The 26,087-nt window shown below is 45.8% G+C and overlaps 1 protein-coding gene across 3 annotated transcripts; it reads left to right on the forward strand.

Annotated features, from left to right (window-relative positions):
• Positions 1–3: 3 nt before the first annotated feature.
• Positions 4–26,075, forward strand: sf3a1 (splicing factor 3a, subunit 1). 3 transcript variants are annotated; one of them, XM_041900867.2, is made up of 16 exons: positions 4–55; positions 196–266; positions 21,608–21,717; positions 21,827–22,034; positions 22,174–22,431; positions 22,582–22,656; positions 22,764–22,914; positions 23,046–23,245; positions 23,393–23,507; positions 23,647–23,954; positions 24,121–24,372; positions 24,478–24,685; positions 24,837–24,991; positions 25,169–25,270; positions 25,397–25,468; positions 25,571–26,075. In XM_041900867.2, exons 2-16 carry the CDS (start codon positions 219–221, stop codon positions 25,670–25,672), a joined length of 2,364 nt encoding a protein of 787 aa, XP_041756801.1. In that variant the 5' UTR covers positions 4–55; positions 196–218; the 3' UTR covers positions 25,673–26,075. The 3 variants fall into 3 exon arrangements, with proteins under 3 accessions (XP_041756801.1, XP_045081643.1, XP_045081645.1); XM_045225708.1 differs by having other exon boundaries at positions 23–266; XM_045225710.1 differs by having other exon boundaries at positions 23–266; positions 22,180–22,431.
• Positions 26,076–26,087: the final 12 nt, after the last annotated feature.

Here is a 26,087-nt window from a genome sequence, read left to right on the forward strand (position 1 = left end):
TTCCGGAAGTAAAAGACCTCCATTCCAGGCGGGTCAACGGACGAACAACGCACTAGTAGGTCCTATCTGGAAATAGTTTTGTGCAATTAATTCAGTTTCTAGACGTAGCTATAGTACCACAACAAGTATTGTAATTGTGAAGAGAACGAACATTTTAGTGAACCTCACTTTTTGTTGAACTTTTCACGTTTTAAGGCAAGCAAGGAATTGACGCAGCCATGCCGCCTGGGCCTGTACAAATTGTTCAGCCGGAGCTCAACAACAGGGTAAGATCTGCTACCTTCAATCGCTCTTAATCAAATCAAAGTGTATTGGTCGCATACACAATTTAGCAGGTGTTATAGCGGGTGCAGCGAAATGCTTATGTTACTGCTCCTAACAACGCAGTAAAATGTCAATCAAGTACACAAATAATACAAAATAAATAAAGATCAAGAAACGTCTGAACGAATCTAGCTAGCTAATTAACAACCCAAATAGCACTAACAGTAATCCAAATGGAATCGATAAGTATGTACACTGCATGAGTTTACACAAGTTGTACTAAGAATGGTACTGGTATGTACAGCAGTAACTTTAGATGAGTTTGAGTCAGAATGTGGGTTTACAGGAGACGTTATCCTTTAAGCCCAGGAAGCAGTCATTCAATTTGCCATTCACCAGCTTTTCAAGTTTAATGTAAAAATACGTTCGGTACACCGAGGTAAAGACAGATTGAGGTTGGATATTCGACGGATATTCGCCTGTAGTTTTCCAACGTCCACCAACAGCAGTTAGGGACCGTCAATATAGTGACAAATCTAATTTTTCAAATGTCAATACCTCTTCAACCATTAATCCTAAAACTTTCAAAACTGGTTCTAGCTAACCCGATGGCAGAGACACATATTGCACACGCTTTTTTTTTGTCGATTTACATCTCGCACTATTTTATATTATTTATTTTTGAAATTCAATAGCGCCTTGGTCATGTGACCCACACACCTCAAACAAGGTTCATAATGTACACTCAGTGTGCCTACACATTGCAAACCTTTTTGTTTGTCCATTTGCATCTCATGAGATTTTATGAGAATTTTTAAAGTTTCAAATTTCAATAGCTCCTTAGTCATATGACCTACAACCCTCAAACTATATTCAGAATATCCACTGAGTAGCCTTATATATTGCACAACCTTTTGGTTGTCCATTTTCATCTCACGCGATTTTACATACATTTTTAATGTTTTTCAATGTTTCTAATTTCAATAGCGCCTTGGTCATGTGACCTACAACCCTCAAATTACTTTCAGAACATCCACTCACTAGCCTTATATATTGCACACCCTTTTGTTTGTCCATTTTCATCTCAGGTGATTCTACATAAATGTTTCTATGTTTTTCATTGTTTCGAATTTCAATAGCTCTCTGGTCATGTGACCTACAACCCTCAAACTGCTGTCAATGTCCACTGACTACCCTTCTATATTGCACACCCTTTAGTTTGTCCATTGTCATCTCACACGATTTTACATTTTTCAAACTTTAGAATTTCAATAGCTCCTTGGTCATGTGACCTACTGGACTCAAACAAGGTTCAGAATGTCCACTGACTACCCTTCTAAATTGCACACCCTTTTGTTTGTGTACTGTAATCTCACGCAGTGTTATGTAAATTGTTCATAGTTTTGAATTTCAATAGCTCCTTGGTCATGTCAATTACACACCTAAGTGTGCAGTGGATATATACCCATATTGCATAACCTCTAGTTATGTATCTTCTATGTTGTTGTACATAATATAATAATAATATGCCATTTAGCAGACGCTTTTATCCAAAGCGACTTACAGTCTTGTGTGCATACATTTTTACGTATGGGTGGTCCCGGCGATCGAACCCACTACCCTGGCGTTACAAGCGCCATGCTCTACAAATTGAGCAAACATTAATATTAGTTTGACAATTAGGGGGTTCAGTCCAGGGTTGTGTTTACCCTTTTCTTTAATGATTATCTATAGTAATTGGTAGTTCTGAGTACTTATTTTCTTTTTTCTTAAGTCTTTATTTTGCCACAGTATTTAACAGCGGTACACAATAGGAGAGAGAAAGAGAACATCTCCTTTCATCGTTAATATCAATCAACCATAAAGGAAAAGGGCAAAGTACGAGAGTCATGTTATTAATTTTCTAAAGCAGGGATGGAGAGTGAACTGCACGGCCAGTAAGGTAGGCTGCAGTGGGATTGCTGCTCAATACATATACTGAACATGTAACCACAATAATGGTGGCCAGATAATCAATGAAATAAAATGTTATATCGACAAATTAAACAGAAATTGTAGACCTCTATTCCAACACGTCAACAGACACTTTAATTCAAATAAGTACAAAACATTTCACAGTGTTAACTTTCTCTTTATCCCTGGTTGATGTAAATTTCAGAGCCTCTTCAGTGTGGATGGGGTATAGCATACATTTTCAACAACAACAAGACCGCACTTCTAGTTTGTGTTCTTCACTCTGTTGAACTCTTTTGTATTCATCCCTAGGCATAGCACATGGAACCACCGTTGGCCTGCAAAACGATTAGTTACCGGAGTGTAACTCCAGTTCTATGAGTGGAGCGGAGCCCCATAGGGGAGCTCTGCTCCTATTGGTTTACCCTCTGCCCTAAGGCAGCATCAGCCTGAGACAAAATTATGCACACACCTGCAGCCAATAGGAGTACAGGTGTCCCTATAAGAGGGGATGCCTCCCCTCAATCTGCCTCCCGAGATATTTATCTTCAGCGAGACTAGAGAGGGTCGGCAGGGCCTTAAGTCCTATGGGGCTCCGCTCCACTCATAGAACTGGAGTTACACTCCGGTAACTAATCGTTCTATATCGTGGAGCTCCGCCCCATAGGGGAGCTCTGCTCCTATTGGTTTAAGGCGGAGCGTAGCGCTCCAAAATGTACTCCCTGCCGAGCCTAACACTTCCCATCGAAACGAGAAAGTCAGGCCTAGCAATGGCTGCAACCGAGTACTGCAACTAAAAAAAAGCTACGGGCGTCACAATATACCGCGTCATCGGTTAAAGACCCGCCCCACCTAGTCCAATGGCAATGCCAATGACTAGTGGGCAGATCACCAGAATAGAAGCCATACTAATCTGTACTAGCAGATAGATGTGCCTCAATATCCTGTGAAAACACTACCGACCACTAATGGAATGACACCAAGTGTCACTCTACATTGTAAACGCGGTAGACCGCCTCACTCACTCAATGGAATCCCAGAGATTAGTGGGCAGGAACAAAAACATGAGTCATACTAACTGAACAAGCAGATAGATGACCTCACATTCTGTTAATCAACGCATGCCTCTACTGTACTGACCCTGTCAGTCAGGATTCATGCCACAAAATATGTTTTCTTATCCAAAGCGGACCTGATGGAAACCCTGTCCATAGTCCTGCTTTTCCCTCTCTTCCTAGCTCAAGATCTCCCTTCAGCTATGCTGAGTACAGACCGAGCCAAAGAGTTAGAAAACACATCTATCAAAAACACGTCTTCCTAACCAAAGCGGACCTGATGGAAACCTATGTCCACAGTCCTGCTTCTCCTCTCTATCTTGCTCAAGATCTCCATTCAGCCACGCTGAGTACAGATCGAGCCAGAGAATTAGAAGACATATCTAAGAGATAGAAACGGATAAATGGAGACGGCGTCGACCAGGATGCTGCTCTACAGATATCCTCTACTCCTGTTTCTCTGAAAAGGGCAGTAGAAGCCGCTACTCCACGAGTGGAGTGAGCTCTGATACCCTGAGGCAATTGCCGCCCTGCTGCCTCATAAGCTGTCTCAATGCCTTCACAAAGCCAGTGAGACAACCCCTGTTTTGAAAGTGGTCTACCTAGTGCAGCCGCACCGTGACACACAAACAACTGAGGCAATGACCTAATCGCTGCTGTGCGCTCGACGTAACACGCCAAAGCGCGTACCGGGCACAGGCGATGGAGCTTTTCCTCACTCCTCTCTCTATGAGGAGGAGGAGAAAAAGCCCACAGCTCCACGGTCTGTGACCTATATGAACTCTTAATAACCTTCGGCACAAATGCCGGGTTAGGGACGTAACACTGCTCTGCTCAGGTCACCATTGATGGCCAAGCAGTCAGGTCTCGTCGAAAGAGCACACAAATCACTGACCCGCTTAGCTGTAGTCAAAGCGAGCAACAGTGCTGTCTTTATAGACAGCATCTTGAGGGGTATTTGATTCAATGGCTCGAACGGCGACTTACATAGCGCTTCGAGTACCAAAGCCAAATCCCACTGAGGAAGCGTGACTCTAGGTGTTGGCCTAAGTCGCCGCGTTCCTAATAGGAAGCGTTTCACTAGAGGGTGGCTAAAGACATTGTCTCTGCCAAAACCCTAATGACAAGCTGAAATCGCTGCTGCAAACACTCTAATTGTGGCAGGCGATTTTTGCTTATATCAAACATGAACTGTAGAAAAGAGAGAATACTCTCCACCTGACACCTCATGGGGTCTACACCTTGTGTGACACACCATCGTGAAAACACGTTCCATCTACTGGCATACATCTTAGAAGTGGAACTGGCACGTGAACCCTGTATGGTCCTGATCACTGCATCAGATAACCCACGGCGCTCTAGCCTGTCCCTCTCAGCAGCCAGGCCTTCAGTGGTTGGCCGATTATGGGCAATTTCCCTATCGTGCCAGCCGCCTGAGACAACGCGTCCCGTCGATGTGGAATTGGCCAAGGTGGCGCAATCAACATCTGACTCATCTCCGCAAACCACGGAGCCCCCAGGCGATCCGGCGCTATCAGTATCACTGACAGCCCCCCTGACCTCACCCTGGCTAGCAGTGGGAGAATGCAGGACAGCGGAGGGAATGCATACAGGAGAACTCTCGGCCACGGTTGGTGCGCAAAGGCGTCCCTTCCCAGTGGCGGTTCGTCCTGTTCCCTCAGAGACAACCACAGAGGACATTGCGCGTTCCCGAATTGTTCCCAAATCTGGAGAACAATGTCTGGATGCAGACACCACTCGTCGTCTCGAGGACCCCCTCTTGACATGAGGTCTGCTCCTACGTTCAAGTAGCCCGGAATGTGTGCTGCTCTCAATGAGCGAAGGTGCTCGTGAGCCCACAGCCACAATTCCTCTGCCGCCCGATGGAGAGCAGGAGACCTGACTCCTCCCTGGCGATTTATGTGGGCTACTGTGGTCCGGTTGTCTGACCAGACCAGCACCTCGCGACCCCGAAGGGTAGACGCGAAGTGGGTCAGAACCAGTCGAACCGTTTCCAACTCCAAGAGGTTGATATGACGACCTGATTGAGGCCACACACCTCCTATCGCTTGAGTCTGACATGTCCCTCTTCATCCTGTCAGGGACGCATCCGTGAATACTGGGATGTGAGAGGACACCTTTCCTATCGGGACTCCGTGCGTGAGAACGCGCGGGTTTCTCCAATAGTTCAGATCTGCACTGAGCGAGAGTGGAACCACCACCAACCGATGACGTTGACGCAATGGGTCTAGTCTTAGTTGGGCGAACCATCGCTGCATCCTGCGCATATGCAGGAGTCCCAGCGGAACCACAGAGTGGGCTGACGACATGAGACCCAAAAGTGACATGATCGACAGCGCCGTCACCGTGTGATTCGGACGACACTTCCTCAGGGCTAGCAACAAGGCTACCCTTCGGGGGTCCGAAATTCGAGCCCTCATCCTCACAGTGTCTAGCTGTATCCCCAGGTAGACAATCTGATGAGTGGGCCAGGGCGCTCTTTTTCCAATTCACAGCAAACCCCAGACTTGTGAGATGCATCACTGTCTGTGTTGTGTGAGTGATCGCCAGCTCTGCTGACGGGGCGAGAACCAGTAGGTCGTCCAGGTAGGCTAGTAGCCGTATTCCCTGACGACGCAACGGTTCCAATGCCGCCTCCACACACTTGGAAAATGTGCGAGGTGCCAGGGCGTACCCAAATGGCATCCTCGTGTATTCGTACGCCACCCATTGAAAGGCGAACCGCAGAAGCTTCCTGTGACGCGGCTGAACCGGCACATGAAAGTACGCGTTTGGTTATGCTCTCGTTGAGAATGCGTAAATCCAAAATCGGCCTCACTCCCCCCGTCTTTCTGGGCACTAGGAAATAAGGCGAATATAGCCCTTTGTTCCTTTGCTCCCGGGGAACTACTGTCACCGCCTCCTTCGCCAAAAGTTCCGTAATCTCTGTCATCAGAGCGGCCACTTTGTCTGGCGTTTTCATCACCGTCTCCACCACTCCCCTGAACGGGGTGGGGTCCGTGGAATTGGAGAGCATAACCCTTCTGCAACGTCTGTTCTAGCCAGCGTGAGAGGGTGCAGCTTCTTCGCCACTGCCAGCAATGCAGAGAAAGTGGCTGGGCACGAAGCTGTGGTGCATCCAGTAGGAAGGACCTGTATTCCTCTATGGCCCTTGCCGCCGCTGTTCTCCAACACTGAGGTGGTGGAACAGCCCAAGGCGGGCCTCCCAAGAAAGGGAGAGGAAACATTAGTGCGTTCTGAACCAAAAGGGGGGGCAGAAACGTCAGTTAAACCTGTAACCGTCGTATTCCTGTCCTCCGTGAACGCAACGTGGGTCTGAATTGCACTGACCGAGGCCACAGTCTGCGACAGGGCACCATCCCCAGCAAGCGATTGCGTCATCGTAGGTGACTGCAAACCGTTATTAGAGCCACTCACTACAATACTCCTCGAAGTCTGTAATATGAGGTCTCTATGAGGTAACACAAGGCGGCGCCTTGATACCGTTTTACCCTTCACCTTCTGTGTGTGTTCAACTCTGCACCTCTGGTGGGTTGAGTCACGCTCAGTGTGGTGAGTATTAGCGCGTTCAAAGGAAAGTGGGGGCGCCGATACACTGGGCACCTTCGTGACCGTGGTAATCGGGCCCTCCGTGAACGCAGCATGGGTCTGAATCGCACTAACCGAGACCTTAGTCTGCGATAGTGCGCCATCCCCAAATAGCGGCTGCGTCATCATGTCTCCTGACTGAGACTGCAGCCTGCTATGAGAGACACTCACTACAGTACTCCTTGGGGTCTGTAATGTGAGGTCTCTTTGAGATAAGCCAAGACGGTGTCTTGGTATCTTTCCTCCCTTCACCTCCTGTGTGCGTTCAGCTCTGCACCTCTGGTGGGCTGAACTACGCTCAGTGTGGTGAGTATTAGCAGCGTTCAGAAAGAAGTGGGGGCGCCGATACACTGGGAACCTTCGTCACCGTGGTAATCGGGCCCTCCGTGAACGCAGCATGGGTCTGAATCGCACTAACCGAGACCTTAGTCTGCGATAGTGCGCCATCCCCAACTAGCGGCTGCGTCATCATGTCTCCTGACTGAGACTGCAGCCTGCTATGAGAGGCACTCACTACAGTACTCCTTGGAGTCTGTAATGTGAGGTCTCTTTGAGATAAACCAAGACGGCGTCTAGGTATTATTCCTCCTTTCACCTCCTGTGTGCGTTCAGCTCTGCACCTCTGGTGGGCTGAACTAGCGGCTCAGTGTGGTGAGCCTGGGCGTGTTCAGAAAAAGGTGGGGGCGCCGATACACTGGGCACCTTCGTGACCGTGGTAATCGGGCCCTTCTTGAACGCAGCATGGGTCTGGGTCGTACTAACAGAGACCTTAGTCTGTGATAGTGCGCCATCCCCAATGTGGTTATTATCAGCGCGTTCTGAGAGAAACGGGGGCGCTGATACGTTGGTTACGCCCGTAACCGTAGTAATCAGGCCCTCCGTGAACGCAGCACGGGTCTGAACTGCACTGACTGAGGCGTTAGCCTGAGACAGAGCGCCGTCCCGAATAGCGGTCGCGTCATCATGCCATTATCTGGCTGAGACTGCAGCCTGCTATGTGAGACACTCACTACAGCACTCCTAGGAGTCTGTAAAGTGAGGTCTTTATAAGGTACACTTAATACCTTTTATATTACCTGCCTTATGTGTGTGTTCAGCAACGCACCATGGTGGGCTGAGCTGCACTCATAGTGGTAAGAGAGAGAGCGAGAGTGAGGAAGGTCGAACGCTCTCGGATGTATTATGGAAAAGGGGCTCTTTTTTGACAGTGTCAAGAAGAGCCAACTCTTTAATACACACATCAACAAAAACATTCTCCTCCATACACTCAACGGTAGGGTGGGGGGGGGCAGTGGGCTCGGTCACAGCAGGTGCTGCGCCGTCTTCCGTTCTCTCCCCCTCGCCTGTCATAAACCGCGTCTCTTCTGGCCGCCCTTCGGGTGATGCCAGGATGACGCTTTAATGACCTCTCTCGCCGGCACCTCTGGCGCTGCAGGAGGGGGCGAGGCCCGCTCCCTTGCTGCTGGAGGCCGCCGTCTGACGCCAAGCTGTAGCGAGAGTAACGGCCGCCCTTCCTCATATCCACTTCCGGGTTGGAGGGAATGGGGGGCAGCTTAATCTCCCGCTGTTTAGCAGCCCACTCAATGAGACCTGAGAATTCAGAGCACAGAGAGGCTGTGGCGTCATCATCCAGGGATGTAATGACCTCACAATTTCCCGAAGGAAAAGGGGTGTTAAACATCTGGGTCAGTGTAATGAATTGTTCCAATAGAATATTCATTTCTTCCCCAATAGCCCTGTCATCTCCTGAGTCAGCGCCTTCAGATGATGCCTCAGAAGCTGAGACTAACACTGATAGCGCATCCTCAAGAGGAATATCCTCCCTAAAAATGCCCAACGCTGCTTCCACTCCTTCAAAAAAGGAGGGCGCAGCTGGCGCATAGTGGGGGATTAATGAGGCCATCCCTGGCGTGCTGTGTCCCTCGACCCACGAAACATATGTCGGGGGGTGGGTGACAGCCGCCAAGGGGAACAGCGACATTGAGCTCTGAAAAGAGCTTTTGTTAAATACTTACCCTATGGATAAGCTTGGTGTGCTCATTGTAGGACGACGTCGATGATCTGGAAAATCGACTGCGTTTTCTTCGTCCTGAGTCTTCTCTTCGTCTCTTCTTGGCTTCTTCAGTCTAGTCCAGTCGCTGAAGATAAAGGGAGGCAGATTGAGGGGAGGCATCCCCTCTTATAGGGACACCTGTACTCCTATTGGCTGCAGGTGTGTGCATAATTTTGTCTCAGGCTGATGCTGCCTTAGGGCAGAGGGTAAACCAATAGGAGCAGAGCTCCCCTATGGGGCGGAGCTCCACGATATAGAACATTCAATCTAAAACAGAACAAAGCGGGACACGTTATAAATAATGTCAAATATCAATGCAGTATGACAAATTAGCCATCCATTGTGTTATATCATAAATTGTCTTACATGCCGTCACTGTTGTCAAAAGATTATAAACATGTTAAATAAAGTTACTAACCCAGTCAGTCTTTGGGCCACATCCAGGTTCTTTATCAGGGGCACACATGAAGCAGTTGTTGGCTTTGTTGAACTCTGAAATTATGGGCATGAACTGAACATATTGTTGTCTTAAATCTCATTAAATTAGTCCGCATTGTCTCCGTGCTGCTCTGCTGTTTGTTGCTACTTGGCTACCTGCCAAACTATTCACGTTTTACTTTTAATAAACGTTTAATTAATCTCTGTGTTCAACAAATTTACCAACTTTTTAGTTTTGTCCTCACTCATCTTTTTCGTTAAACTTTTTCACCCCGGACGTTTATCCCGAGACAGAAGAGTCACTTTCCTGTGCGTTTTAGCTGCCAACTTTACGTTATTTTCCTTTTTTCCATCGCAACTTTTTTCCCTTATTCAACTTTTTCACTCCGGACGCTTCATCTGGACATGGTTCATCAACATCTTCAACAGCCGAAGCTAAGTAGTAACATTAACATGATGTCTTCTAATTGCAGTCGCTGTACTCATAATATACAGGAGAATTCTCGCCTTACGGCGAGAATAGCTGTGCTACAAGCCCAGCTTCAGACGCAATCGTTAGGCAAGAGTAATATCAGTGTAGGAAAGGAAGAAACAGCGTCTGTGCCACCAGCAAGTACAGACAGTAACGTTAGTATAAATCCCCCCGCACAGTCCCGCGGCCGGACAACTTTCTCATGGCTTCTGGAGGGAAATACTGTTGGAATGCTCAACCGGTGTCGCTCATTCAGCCGACAGAAACCTTCAATCGGTTTTCCCCATTATGTAGCGAGTCGGAGTCTGAGTCTGAGTCTTCTCTAGTCTCTACTCCTCCCGTTACGGGGTCTGAGACTCCGAAGGCTCCCACCATTAGCTCTGACAAATTGAAAACCCTAGTCATTGGCGACTCCATTACCCGCAGTATTAGACTTAAACGAATCACCCAGCGATCATACACTGTTTACCAGGGGGCAGGGCTACCGACGTTAAGGCTAATCTAAAGATGGTGCTGGCTAAAGCTAAAACTGGCGAGTGTAGAGAGTATAGAGATATTGTTATCCACGTCGGCACCAACGATGTTAGGATGAAACAGTCAGAGGTCACCAAGTGCAACATAGCTTCAGCGTGTAAATCAGCTAGAAAGATGTGTCGGCATCGAGTAATTGTCTCTGGCCCCCTCCCAGTTAGGGGAAGTGACGAGCTCTACAGCAGAGTCTCAGCACTCAATCGCTGGTTGAAAACTGTTTTCTGCCCCTCCCAAAAGATAACATTTGTGGATAATTGGCCCTCTTTCTGGGACTCACCCACAAACAGGATCAAGCCTGACCTGCTGAGGAGTGACGGACTCCATCCTAGCTGGAGGGGTGCTCTCCTCTTATCTACCAACATAGATAGGGCTCTAACTCCTCTAGCCCCACAGTGAAATAGGGTGCAGGCCAGGCAGCAGGCTGTTAGCCAACCTGCCAGCTTAGTGGAGTCTGCCAATAGCATAGTCAGTGTAGTCAGCTCAGCCATACCCATTGAGACTGTGTCTGTGCCTCGACCTAGGTTGGGCAAAACTAAACATGGTGGTGTTCACCCTAGCAATCTTATTAGGATAAAGACCTCCTCCATTCCTGCCATTATTGAAAGAGATCGTGATACCTCACATCTCAAAATAGGGTTACTTAATGTTAGATCCCTCACTTCAAAGGCAGTCATAGTCAATGAACTAATCACTGATCATAATCTTGATGTGATTGGCCTGACTGAAACATGGCTTAAGCCTGATGAATTTGCTGTGTTAAATGAGGCCTCACCTCCTGGTTACACTAGTGACCATATTCCCCGTGCATCCCGCAAAGGCGGAGGTGTTGCTAACATTTACGATAGCAAATTTCAATTTACAAAAAAAAAAATGACGTTTTCATCTTTCGAGCTTCTAGTCATGAAATCTATGCAGCCTACTCAATCACTTTTTATAGCTACTGTTTACAGGCCTCCTGGGCCATATACAGCGTTCCTCTCTGAGTTTCCTGAATTCCTATCAGACCTTGTAGTCATAGCAGATCATATTCTAATTTTTGGTGATTTTAATATTCACATGGAGAAGTCCACAGACCCACTCCAAAAGTCTTTCGGAGCCATTATCGACTCAGTGGGTTTTGTCCAACATGTCTCTGGACCTACTCACTGCCACAGTCATACTCTGGACCTAGTTTTGTCCCATGGAATAAATGTTGTAGATCTTAATGTTTTTCCACAAAATCCTGGACTATCGGACCACCATTTTATTACGTTTGCAATCGCAACAAATAATCTGCTCAGACCCCAACCAAGGAGCATCAAAAGTCGTGCTATAAATTCTCAGACAACACAAAAATTCATTGATGCCCTTCCAGACTCCTTCTGCCTACCCAAGGACGTCAGAGGACAAAAATCAGTTAACCACTTAACTGAGGAACTCAATTTAACCTTGCGCAATACCCTAGATGCAGTTGCACCCCTAAAAACGAAAAACATTTGTCATAAGAAACTAGCTCCCTGGTATACAGAAAATACCCGAGCTTTGAAGCAAGCTTCCAGGAAATTGGAACGGAAATGGCGCCACACCAAACTGGAAGTCTTCCGACTAGCTTGGAAAGACAGTACCGTGCAGTACCGAAGAGCCCTCACTGCTGCTCGATCATCCTACTTTTCCAAATTAATCGAGGAAAATAAGAACAATCCAAAATTTCTTTTTGATACTGTTGCAAAGCTAACTAAAAAGCAGCATTCCCCAAGAGAGGATGGTTTTCACTTCAGCAGTGATAAATTCATGAACTTCTTTGAGGAAAAGATCATGACCATTAGAAAGCAAATTACGGACTCCTCTTTGAATCTGCGTATTCCTCCAGGGCTTAGCTGTCCTGGATCTGCACAGCTCTGCGAGGGCCTGGGATCGGGAGAGACACTTAAGTGTTTTAGTACTATATCTCTTGACACAATGATGAAAATAATCATGGCCTCTAAACCTTCAAGCTGCATACTGGATCCTATTCCTACTAAACTGCTGAAGGAGCTGCTTCCTGTGCTTGGCCCTCCTATGTTGAACATAATAAACAGCTCTCTATCCACCGGATGTGTACCAAACTCACTAAAAGTGGCAGTGATAAAGCCTCTCTTGAAAAAGCCAAACCTTGACCCGGAAAATATAAAAAACTATCGGCCTATATCGAATCTTCCATTCCTCTCAAAAATTTTAGAAAAAGCTGTTGCGCAGCAACTCACTGCCTTTCTGAAGACAAACAATGTATACGAAATGCTTCAGTCTGGTTTTAGACCCCATCATAGCACTGAGACTGCACTTGTGAAGGTGGTAAATGACCTTTTAATGGCGTCAGACCGAGGCTCTGCATCTGTCCTCGTGCTACTAGACCTTAGTGCTGCCTTTGACACCATCGATCACCACATTCTTTTGGAGAGACTGGAAACCCAAATTGGTCTACACGGACAAGTTCTGGCCTGGTTTAGATCCTACCTGTCGGAAAGATATCAGTTTGTCTCTGTGAATGGTCTGTCCTCCGACAAATCAACTGTACATTTCGGTGTTCCTCAAGGTTCCGTTTTAGGACCACTATTGTTTTCACTATATATTTTACCTCTTGGGGATGTTATTCGAAAACATAATGTTAACTTTCACTGCTATGCGGATGACACACAGCTGTACATTTCAATGAAGCATGGTGAAGCCCCAAAATTGCCCTCGCTAGAAGCCTGTGTTTCAGACATAAGGAAGTGGATGGCTGAAAACTTTTTACTTTTAAACTCGGACAAAACAGAGATGCTTGTTCTAGGTCCCAAGAAACAAAGAGATCTTCTGTTAAATCTGACAATTAATCTTGATGGTTGTAAAGTCGTCTCAAATAAAACTGTGAAGGACCTAGGCGTTACTCTTGACCCTGATCTCTCTTTTGACGAACATATCAAGACTGTTTCAAGGACAGCTTTTTTCCATCTACGTAACATTGCAAAAATCAGAAATTTTCTGTCCAAAAATGATGCAGAAAAATTGATCCATGCATTTGTTACTTCTAGATTGGACTACTGCAATGCTCTATTTTCCGGCTACCCGGATAAAGCACTAAATAAACTTCAGTTAGTGCTAAATACGGCTGCTAGAATCCTGACTAGAACCAAGAAATTTGATCATATTACTCCAGTGCTAGCTTCCCTACACTGGCTTCCTGTTAAGGCAAGGGCTGATTTCAAGGTTTTACTGTTAACCTATAAAGCGTTACATGGGCTTGCTCCTACCTATCTTTCCGAGTTGGTCCTGCCGTACATACCAATACGTACGCTACGGTCACAAGACGCAGGCCTCCTAATTGTCCCTAGAATTTCTAAGCAAACAGCGGGAGGCAGGGCTTTCTCCTATAGATCTCCATTTTTATGGAACAGTCTGCCTACCCATGTGAGAGACGCAGACTCGGTCTCAACCTTTAAGTCTTTACTGAAGACTTATCTCTTCAGTAGGTCATATGATTGAGTGTAGTCTGGCCCAGGAGTGTGAAGGTGAACGGAAAGGCTGGAGCAACGAACAGCCCTTGCTGTCTCTGCCAGGCCGGTTCCCCTCTCCACTGGGGTTCTCTGCCTCTAACCCTGTTGCAGGGGCTGAGTCACTGGCTTGCTGGTGCTCTTTCATGCCGTCCCTGGGAGGGGTGCGTCACTTGAGTGGGTTGAGTTACTGACGTGATCTTCCTGTCTGGGTTGGCGCCCCCCTTGGTTTGTGCTGTGGTGGAGACCTCTGTGGGCTATACTCGGCCTTGTCTCAGGATTGTAAGTTGGTGGTTGGGGATATCCCTCTAGTGGTGCGGGGGCTGTGCTTTGGCGGAGTGGGTGGGGTTATATCCTTCCTGTTTGGCCCTGTCCGGGGGTTTCTTCGGATGGGGCCACAGTGTCTCCGGACCGCTCCTGTCTCAGCCTCCAGTATTTATGCTGCAGTAGTTTATGTGTCGGGGGGCTGGGGTTAGTTGGTTATACCTGGAGTACTTCTCCTGTCTTATCCAGTGTCCTGTGTGAATTTAAGTATGCTCTCTCTAATTCTCTCGTTCTCTCTTTCTCTCTGAGAACCTGAGCCCTAGGACCATACGTCAGGACTACCGGGCATGATGACACCTTGCTGTCCCCAGTCCGCCTGGCCTTGCTGCTATTCCAGTTTCAACTGTTCTGCCTGCGGCTACGAAACCCCTACCTGTCCCAGACCTGCTGTTTTCAACTCTAAATGATCGGCTATGAAAAGCCAACTGAGAGACCTGAGCCCTAGGACCATACGTCGGGACTACCGGCCGTGGTGACTCCTTGCTGTCCCCAGTCCGCCTGGCCTTGCTGCTATTCCAGTTTAAACTGTTCTGCCTGCGGTTATGGAACCCCTACCTGTCCCAGACCTGCTGTTTTAAACTCTAATGATCGGCTATGAAAAGCCAACTGAGATTTATTCCTGATTATTATTTGACCATGCTTGTCACTTATGAACATTTTTGAACATCTTGGCATGGTTCTGTTATAATCTCCACCCGGCACAGCCAGAAGAGGACTGGCCACCCCTCATAGCCTGGTTCCTCTCTAGGTTTCTTCCTAGGTTTTGCCTTTCTAGGGAGTTTTCCTAGCCACCGTGCTTCTACACCTGCATTACTAGCTGTTTGGGGTTTTAGGCTGGGTTTCTGTACAGCACTTCGAGATATTAGCTGATGTAAGAAGGGCTATATAAAATAAAATTGATTGATTGATTGATTAAATACCAGACATTTTTAGTATATCCTCAGCCATTTCTTTTCGCAGTTTCTCAATGTGTTTTTGTGAAGGTTCTATATCCATTTGGGAGGGGATGTTGGGGAAGTTCTGTGCAACTTCCTTGGCGATCTACACCCCCCAAAAAATTATAGTTTTTGACCTAATTGTCACATAATAATAATAATAATAATAATATAATATGCCATTTAGCAGACGCTTTTATCCAAAGCGACTTAGTCATGCGTGCATACATTTTTTTTGTGTATGGGTGGTCTCGGGGATCGAACCAACTACCTTGGCGTTACAAGCGCCGTGCTCTACCAGCTGAGCTACAGAGGACCACATAACAGCTAAACATTCATTATTGAAAATATAACTATCAAATGTGCATTCCAAAGACCCCACAGCTGAAGGTGTCCTGCTGCATGGTTTGAGTTTTAGATCTCCTCCTTTCCACTTTATGTCCACAAAGTAAAACCACCAATGCTTTGAATGTGAAGAACATTATACAAATAATTAAGCATAAACTAAAATATATAGACATTTCAGAAAATATTGGTTAGTTAGAAGGATTGTTTATCGATATTTAAAAAACGTAATTACATTTGCCTTTTGTTTTTATTTTTCTAATATATTCTGGCTACGTGCAACTTAATGGGTCATTGTCACATACAGTGGGGGAAAAAAGTATTTAGTCAGCCACCAATTGTGCAAGTTCTCCCACTTAAAAAGATGAGAGAGGCCTGTAATTTTCATCATAGGTACACGTCAACTATGACAGACAAAATGAGAAGAAAAAAATCCAGAAAATCACATTGTAGGATTTTAAATGAATTTATTTGCAAATTATGGTGGAAAATAAGTATTTGGTCAATAACAAAAGTTTCTCAATACTTTGTTATATACCCTTTGTTGGCAATGACACAGGTCAAACGTTTTCTGTAAGTCTTCACAAGGTTTTTACACACTGTTGCTGGTATTTTGGCCCATTCCTCCATGCAGATCTCCTCTAGAGCAGTGATGTTTTGGGGCTGTCGCTGGCCAACACGGACTTTCAACACCCTCCAAAGATTTTCTATGGGGTTGAGATCTGGAGACTGGCTAGGCCACTCCAGGACCTTGAAATGCTTCTTACGAAGCCACTCCTTCGTTGCCCGGGCGGTGTGTTTGGGATCATTGTCATGCTGAAAGACCCAGCCACGTTTCATCTTCAATGCCCTTGCTGATGGAAGGAGGTTTTCACTCAAAATCTCACGATACATGGCCCCATTCATTCTTTCCTTTACACGGATCAGTCGTCCTGGTCCCTTTGCAGAAAAACAGCCCCAAAGCATGATGTTTCCACCCCCATGCTTCACAGTAGGTATGGTGTTCTTTGGATGCAACTCAGCATTATTTGTCCTCCAAACACGACGATTTGAGTTTTTACCAAAAAGTTCTATTTTGGTTTCATCTGACCATATGACATTCTCCCAATCCTCTTCTGGATCATCCAAATGCACTCTAGCAAACTTCAGACGGGCCTGGACATGTACTGGCTTAAGCAGGGGGACACGTCTGGCACTGCAGGATTTGAGTCCCTGGCGGCGTAGTGTGTTACTGATGGTAGGCTTTGTTACTTTGGTCCCAGCTCTCTGCAGGTCATTCACTAGGTCCCCCCCGTGTGGTTCTGGGATTTTTGCTCACCGTTCTTGTGATCATTTTGACCCCACGGGGTGAGATCTTGCGTGGAGCCCCAGATCGAGGGACATTATCAGTGGTCTTGTATGTCTTCCATTTCCTAATAATTGCTCCCACAGTTGATTTCTTCAAACCAAGCTGCTTACCTATTGCCGATTCAGTCTTCCCAGCCTGGTGCAGGTCTACAAATTTGTTTCTGGTGTCCTTTGACTGCTCTTTGGTCTTGGCCATAGTGGAGTTTGGAGTGTGACTGTTTGAGGTTGTGGACAGGTGTCTTTTATACTGATAACAAGTTCAAACAGGTGCCATTAATACAGGTAACGAGTGGAGGACAGAGGAGCCTCTTAAAGAAGTTGTTACAGGTCTGTGAGAGCCAGAAATCTTGCTTGTTTGTAGGTGACCAAATACTTATTTTCCACCATAATTTGCAAATAAATTCATTAAAAATCCTACAATGTGATTTTCTGGAGAAAAAAATTCTCAATTTGTCTGTCATAGTTGACGTGTACCTATGATGAAAATTGCAGGCCTCTCTCATCTTTTTAAGTGGGAGAACTTGCACAATTGGTGGCTGACTAAATACTTTTTTCCCCCACTGTATATGCCTTGTTAGAGAGATTAAAGATCATATGTAAGGTGTTATGTAGTCAAAAAAGTGTCTTATTGCTGATAATACTATGTTTACGTGATGACCCATCTTCACCATTTACTTTAAAGTGACAGAATAAGGGCCATAAATATTTAAGTGTATGTCATCAGAAACATTAAACTCCAATTCCAGTTAACTACATAATTATATTACATGTCCTTAGACTTGGTTAGGTGCACATCTAATGTACTTCTATGTTCATCCTTCATACTGTATGACATTTATTTTTCCACGATATGTTTAGAATTGTGATTGAAAAAATACTTATTGGCATGTTATGACTAGTATTTATTACCTCACCCACAAGCCATTTGTGGGGTTGCAGAGTTTTAAACTCTGAATGATTGAGAAGGAAAGATAACTTTTTGTCTGTAGACCTCACAACAGCAACCACCACCTCGCAATTCTTTCTTCGCCACAGCTGTGACCTGCAATACGCAAATGAAAAACATTTAGAAGAGTTATTGTCCGCTTGAACTGAAAACAATCTATCATAATCCTTTAACATTTGGATAAAGAACATACCTGGCCTGCAGCCTTGTTGTGTTGGAGTGATGTTGCCTCATCCCCGCTTTCATCTTTATTGTGGTGTGCCTTCCCTGCTGGTTTCTTTTTACCCTTCTTTGGCTCAGGTAATTGTCTGGGAGGCTGGAAATACTTTAACCTGGACTTGTCAGGTGAGTCTTTTCTTTGTCTCTTGGCCCACTGCTCCTCTTCCTGGTCCAACGACTTCATGTTGTAGGGGGATTTAGTGAACAGTGATTCTGGCAGATCATCTTTTATTATGTTCTCCCTATACCTTCCTTGGAGGGAGGCATGTTCAAAATGACTCCAGCTGGACGGAGGAATTTCTTCTTTTGCAAAATGGAATGCTTCAGGATCCAGAACCACTGTTCCACATAGCAATTAGTGTCCCGGGATTTCACTGATTGCGATGTTGTTGGTCACATTACAATATATTGTAAGGTCACCCAGCAGTATCCCACTCCATAGGGGGAAATGGCCATGTAAGTGTCCATTAAAACATTGATTATCCCAAGGCAGAAACACTTATTTTTAGGCCCTGTCTGTGTCTCCTCCAGAAGACTCTGCGAAAGTTTAAGAACTGACATGAATTCACGCGTGAAGGGAGATTATCCACATATTGTTTTGTTTTTTGCTGACATTGCACTTTCTTCATAACTGTCATCTCTCATCACTTCCTCCACTTTCACCTTCTGACTTCATAATACTCTCATCTAAATGCTTTTGTGATTCATCCACAAGATGACTTTTATGTTGTGATTTTGAAAAGCACACGTGTCTAAAGACATCGAGTGCCTCGAAGAAAGAGGTGCTGTTGAGCAACAAGGCAAAGCTAAAAGTTGCATACTCTTTGAGCCCATTGTCATTTGTTTTCTTCCCAAATCCCTGGGCGACAGCCTTAAGGATGTGGCCAGAGCACAGATGGAGCACTGTGAAGTCTTCACAATCTTATTTTTCCTCCAAGGAAACTATGCTGTGGGCTCTGTTTAGATAAGAAGTGATGCTCTTTGTTAAATGAGAGCAATATACTTCCAATCAGCACCCAGCTGAAATCAGCCTCCACCTGTCTCACCTTGCAGCTTGTCATTTGTGAGACCTAGGGTACTGTCTCCATTAACCAAAAGGTTATTGTTGGGATGGTGAGCTGAACACAAACCTAAAGGGTGTGCAATACAGAAGGGTAGTCAGTGGACATTCTGAACCTTGTTTGAGGTCAGTAGGTCACATGACCAAGGAGCTATTGAAATTTGATTGTAACAAAAGTTTGTACTTTATGCCCCCTAACTAATTCAACTAGGATAACGGAATGCTGCTCACATTTCTACATGTTTATTAGCTTTGGAAAGCGAATTAATGTCCAAATCGTGAAAATAAGACCTGTGCAATGTTGTGCGCAATTTTTCCAACAGCATGATATTTATTTGCTCAAGTGGTTTGAAAGCTATTGAGGTTTGAAAGCGTTAATATCCAACCTGAAACTGTCTTTACCTCGTTGTTCAGTACTTAACAAAGAGTTTCGCTGAGCAACTACTGCCGTCCAGGCTGGTATGTACTTCCAAAAAGTCTAAATAAAAAGTTGCATGCAACCAAAAAAAGGCCTTGTCTGAAAAGAATCTAAGTATTGATTTTTAGCAAGTGCGCATGCACCTCCTGCAATATTAGAAATGGAAATAAAATAAGCCTTTTATAGAAATATACAATCACTGTAAAAACGTACCCTGTATTATCTACTTACATGAAATACACTGCTCAAAAAAATAAAGGGAACACTTAAACAACACAGTGTAACTCCAAGTAAATCACACTTCTGTGAAATCAAACTGTCCACTTAGGAAGCAACACTGATTGACAATACATTTCACATGCTGTTGTGCAAATGGAATAGACAACAGGTGGAAATTATAGGCAATTAGCAAGACACCCCCAATAAAGAAGTGGTTCTGCAGGTGGTGACCACAGACCACTTCTCAGTTCCTATGCTTCCTGGCTGATGTTTTGGTCACTTTTGAATGCTGGCGGTGCTTTCACTCTAGTGGTAGCATGAGACGGAGTCTAAAACCCACACAAGTGGCTCAGGTAGTGCAGCTCATCCAGGATGGCACATCAATGCGAGCTGTGGCAAGAAGGTTTGCTGTGTCTGTCAGCGTAGTGTCCAGAGCATGGAGGCGCTACCAGGAGACAGGCCAGTACGTCAGGAGACGTGGAGGAGGCCGTAGGAGAGCAACAACCCAGCAGCAGGACCGCTACCTCCGCCATTGTGCAAGGAGGAGCAGGAGGAGCACTGCCAGAGCCCTGCAAAATGACCTCCAGCAGGCCACAAATGTGCATGTGTCTGCTCAAACGGTCAGAAACAGACTCCATGAGGGTGGTATAAGGGCCCGACGTCCACAGGTGGAGGTTGTGCTTACAGCCCAACACTGTGCAGGACGTTTGGCATTTGCCAGAGAACACCAACATTGGCAAATTCGCCACTGGCGCCCTGTACTCTTCACAGATGAAAGCAGGTTCACACTGAGCACATGTGACAGACGTGACAGAGTCTGGAGACGCCGTGGAGAACGTTCTGCTGCCTGCAACATCCTCCAGCATGACCGGTTTGGCGGTGGGTCAGTCATGGTGTGGGGTGGCATTTCAGAGGTAGCCTGACTGCCATTAGGTACCGAGATGAGATCCTCAGACCCCTTGTGAGACCATATGCTGGTGCGGTTGGCCCTGGGTTCCTCCTAATGCAAGACAATGCTAGACCTCATGTGGCTGGAGTGTGTCAGCAGTTCCTACAAGAGGAAGGCATTGATGCTATGGACTGGCCCGCCCGTTCCCCAGACCTGAATCCAATTGAGCACATCTGGGACATCATGTCTCGCTCCATCCACCAATACCACGTTGCACCACAGACTGTCCAGGAGTTGGCGGATGCTTTAGTCCAGGTCTGGGAGGAGATCCCTCAGGAGACCATCCGCCACCTCATCAGGAGCATGCCCAGGCGTTGTAGGGAGGTCATACAGGCACGTGGAGGCCACACACACTACTGAGCCTCATTTTGACTTGTTTTAAGGACATGACATCAAAGTTGGATCAGCCTGTAGTGTGGTTTTCCACTTTAATTTTGAGGGTGACTCCAAATCCAGACCTCCATGGGTTGATACATTTGATTTCCATTGATAATTTTTGTGTGATTTTTGTTGTCAGCACATTCAACTATGTAAAGAAAAAAGTATTTAATAAGATTATTTCATTCATTCAGATCTAGGATGTGTTGTTTAAGTGTTCCCTTTATTTTTTTGAGCAGTGTACTATAGCATTCAGTGTAGTGCGGGTGAAACAACAGATTGATATGACGTTCATACACTGTTGTAGGTGATCAAATCAATTACCTTTCCTGCTGCTGGATCAGCCGACCTGTGCACGGCAGTAGAAAGGAAGAGGCGAACCTCTTGCCAAAATCTGTCTAAAATAAGCCTAATGTGTTTTCTATGGGCTTATTTTCGACCTAAGCTTGTTGCCTGCCTTCCCGCGTTTGGGACAATTACTCATTGTTAGGGCGGAGACATGAGCATCTCCTCATTATATACAGATCTCTTATAAGCCAGACGTGAAGACATTTGTAAAGCCTCGCGAGACAGGTAATTTCTGCATTATATATTGTTTCAACAGGCAGATGAGCCAACAGAGGAAACCCCAGCAACGAAACCCATAGTTGGGATCATCTATCCACCTCCTGAGGTCCGAAACATCGTTGACAAGACTGCCAGTTTTGTAGCCAGGTTGGTTTTTCAGTCTCATTCTGTCATGTTTTTATAAAATTATATAAAGTCTTATGTATGACGTCATATTGCAATGATTATGCATCCTTTTCCTTCCATTAATTCTCAGGAATGGACCAGAGTTCGAGGCAAGGATCCGTCAGAATGAGATCAACAACCCAAAGTTCAACTTCCTGAACCCCAACGACCCATACCATGCCTACTACCGCCACAAAGTCAATGAATTCAAGGAGGGCAAGGGCCAGGAGCCGTCTGCAGCCGTACCAAAGGTTATGCAGCAGCAGGCCCTGCAGAACTCACAGCAGCTTCCTCAAAAGGTGTGCCTTCCTAGGCATTTGGTGGTTCCTTATCTATCGATTTTATAAATCACTGATTGTCAATAGTTCACTTTAAAGTGTAAGACGTGATTGATGCCTAAAAAGAGCTATTCTAAGTTATGGTTTCCTTTACCGGTAGGTGCAGGCTCAGGTGATTCATGAGACAGTGGTGCCAAAGGAGCCTCCACCCGAGTTTGAGTTCATTGCTGACCCTCCTTCAATCTCCGCATTCGACCTGGATGTTGTCAAGCTGACCGCCCAGTTTGTTGCTCGCAACGGGCGCCAGTTCCTCACACAGCTCATGCAGAAAGAACAGCGAAACTACCAGTTTGACTTCCTGCGACCTCAACACAGCCTCTTCAACTACTTCACCAAGCTGGTGGAGCAGTACACTAAGGTACAGCGTTGTACCAATTATTCTTGATTGTGCCATATACCTTGTTGAAATATATCATTCAAATAGTTTGGTTTGTTAGTAGTAGAACATGTCTTCAGCTCGTTGTGTTGTGATGCTCACCTGTGTTTGTCTTGGGTCTTTTTCCCCTAGATTCTGATCCCTCCCAAGGGACTTCTGATAAAGCTGAAAAGAGAGTCTGAGAACCCCAGGGAGGTGCTGGACCAGGTATGTCCCTGAAGCTTCGATGTAGGGTTTACCCACCATAAGCTCTTAAAATTGCCAAATTCTATAATTCCATGCATTAACAGCTTATCACCTGGCTTTACCAACAGGTGAGGTACCGTGTTGAGTGGGCGAAGTTCCAGGAACGTGAAAGGAAGAAGGAGGAGGAGGAGCGGGAGAAAGAGCGTGTGTCCTACGCCCAAATTGACTGGCATGACTTTGTAGTGGTGGAGACCGTGGACTTCCAGCCTAATGAACAAGGTAGTGAAATTAACTGTCAGCAATACAAATTAATATGAATAGATAGTTCATTTTCTGTTCCTGAGAGATTGTTATCCACCCCCTGTGTCACTTGTTTCGTAATGATGATGTTATGACTTTTGTTCCAACAGGCCACTTCCCCCCACCCACCACACCTGAGGAGCTGGGAGCTCGCATCCTGACCCAGGAGCGTTATGACAAGTTTGGAGAGAGCGAGGAGGTGGAGATGGAGGTTGAAAGCGAGGATGAGGAGGACGATGAGCGGGAGGAGCGGGAAGATGGGCGTCCCACACAGCCTGATCAGGACACACAGCTGCAAGACATGGATGAGGTTAGTAGACACATACCTGTTTCAGTATACACACACAACAGTAGGATGTCATTAACAGCTTATTACTCCTTCAGAGTTACTGATTTGAATTTGAATGTAATATTACTATTATTAGGAAATAGTGTAATCAAGATGCCTTCTCCCCAGGGTTCTGATGACGAGGATGATGGCAAGGCACCATTGCCCCCAGACAACCCCATGCCACCCCCACTGCCCCCTACTCCTGACCAGGTCATTATCCGCAAGGACTATGACCCCAAAGGTGAGAGAGATTGCGTCATCAGGATCTAAACACCCCTTATGCTAGATGTTTTTAATATCATGTACGACATAAAGGACAAGAAAATACATGCCTATTCTTCATTTGCCCTTACGTTTGATCCCTTATTCTTGCCTTGTAGCCTCCAAGCCACAGCCTCCAGCCAAGACTCTGGATGAGTACCTCATCTCTCCCATCACGGGTGAGAGGATCCAAGCCAGTAAGATGCAGGAGCACATGCGCATTGGACTACTGGATCCCCGCTGGCTGGAGCAGAGGGACCGGGGCATCAGAGAGAGGCAAATCGAGGACGAGGTTTACGCCCCTGGCATGGACATTGAGAGCAGCCTGAAACAGTTGGCTGAGAGGCGTACTGATATCTTTGGTGTGGAGGAGACAGCCATCGGTAAGAAGATTGGAGAAGAGGAGATCCAGAAGCCTGAAGAGAAGGTGAGTGCAAGTGGAGAGGGAATGCCATTTGTTTTTTTTTGTGTAAAATAAATGTCTTAAGAGGAATCGATTTACTAGTCATTAGGTTATAATCTCTATTTAACTTATTTATTTTCATTGTCATTGTGAGGTCAGAGTTTTTACTTAACGCACCTTCCTTCCTTAGGTGACCTGGGATGGGCACTCTGGCAGCATGGCGCGTACTCAGCAGGCAGCACAGGCCAACATCACCCTACAGGAGCAGATTGAGGCCATTCACAAGGCCAAGGGACTGGTGCAGGAGGATGAAAGCAAAGAGAAGATTGGACCGAGCAAGCCTGAGCTTTACCATCATCATCAATCACCCCTTATCTCCTCTGCCCCCCTTCTGCCCAAACCCAGCCCTCCAATGAACACGATGGCTCGGGCCCCTCCTTCCGTAAGTTGCTTTCTTGTTCAATAGAAGTGCTAAAGCATTCATTTTCTGTAACATTAATTTGTCAATATATAAGGTTGACTGTCTTTTTCCTTGTGAATCATGCAGATGCCGCCCCCTGTACGCACCACTCTCCTTTCAGCTGTGCCTGTGATTCCACGGCCCCCCATGGCCCCTGTGCAGATGCGCCTGGCCCCAGGGCAGGTTCTAACACCCATGCCTCCCATGATGCATGCTCCCCGCATCAACGTGGTGCCCATGCCCCAACCACCTCACATGATGGCCCCCAGACCACCCCCCATGGTGGTCCCAACTTGTAAGAGAACCATTACTATACTATTCCCACAGTGTTAAATACTTTGAAATCCAATGAATGACTTCAGAAATACGCAATGCAACAAATTACTTTATTTACCATTTTTAAGCATGTTATTGATTGACTGATTTTAATCTTCTTCCCTGTCCAGCATTTGTCCCTGCCCCTCCCGTCCCGCTGCCCCCCCGCCCTGACCCGCAGCCACCTTCCCACCCACCCCCACGCCATGATGATGAGCCTGCCAGCAAGAAGATGAAGACAGAGGACAACCTTATACCAGAGGAGGATTTCCTCCGCATATACAAGGTTTGTTGGCCAATTAAATGTCAAGGACTAATGGCAAAATGCGGTAGTGTGAATGATCCATGGCTGGATTTAGATATGCCATGTCGATCATCCTATGCTTGCTGTTGGTAGTTCTGTATATTGACATGTAAGGGTTCCTGTACAAATATAATTATTCAACTGTATATTATTTTATAGGGTTCAGTGTCGGTCAAAGTGCAAGTTCCCAACATGCAGGACAAGACGGAATGGAAGCTAAGTGGACAAGCGCTCAATTTCACTGTCCCACTCACAGATCAGGTATGTTAGTAGTTCACCCACCATTCCACTCTCCCTTTTACCCATACAGTATATATTCTCAGGAGTGCACGTCCATTAAGTCAAATTTTCGGGAATATTTCTGAACTTCCAATTCTCTCACCACAGGTATCTGTTATTAAAGTCAAAATCCATGAAGCCACTGGCATGCCAGCTGGAAAACAAAAGCTACAGTATGAGGTAAGCATTGTCGTGCCATTTCAATAATTGTATGTGTAAATGTAAACTGACATGATTGGTTATCATTGGAGTCATTTACATCTATCACTTCTTCCATTACAGGGAATTTTCATCAAAGATTCTAACTCGCTGGCCTACTACAACATGAACAACGGTTCAGTCATACACCTGGCACTGAAGGAGAGAGGTGGGAGAAAGAAGTGAACATCCCCTCAACAGGTTTCTCTCTGCCATACACAGCCAGTTTGGGACATTTTGTAATTTACCCCCAAGTCATTATTATAAAGTCAGGAAAATGGCGGTAACTGAGCAACTTTATCAGAGCAGATCTTTCAAACGATGTATGTCCCTTGTTGGTCATACTAATTGTAAACAATGCTTGAGGCGTATAGTCTATAAATAAACTATAATTAGCTTCAGTTTCATATTTTAAGTGTTGATTATTTTCTAAAGGTTAATTGTATTGTTAAAGGGGATTGTATGCATGCTGCTGGTTTGCAGGAGGTTTGGTCAATGTATTTTTTTCTGCAAATCCCATGACATTTTGTCACCATGTCCAGATCTTCCAGTCCATGTCAGTCCATCAAATAAAGTCATAAAATGTCAACATTATGTAATT

The sequence above is a fragment of the Coregonus clupeaformis genome, chromosome 16 (genome assembly GCF_020615455.1).
Source record: "Coregonus clupeaformis isolate EN_2021a chromosome 16, ASM2061545v1, whole genome shotgun sequence".
In the NCBI taxonomy this organism is placed as follows: domain Eukaryota; kingdom Metazoa; phylum Chordata; class Actinopteri; order Salmoniformes; family Salmonidae; genus Coregonus; species Coregonus clupeaformis.

Bases quoted from the DNA above. Each gene is read 5' to 3' on its own strand.
- sf3a1 (XM_041900867.2), top strand. From the start codon at position 219: ATGCCGCCTGGGCCTGTACAAATTGTTCAGCCGGAGCTCAACAACAGG. The intron at 23,955-24,120 runs GTGAGTGCAAGT...TTCCTTCCTTAG, and splicing joins TCCAGAAGCCTGAAGAGAAG to GTGACCTGGGATGGGCACTC. The intron at 24,373-24,477 runs GTAAGTTGCTTT...TGAATCATGCAG, and splicing joins TGGCTCGGGCCCCTCCTTCC to ATGCCGCCCCCTGTACGCAC.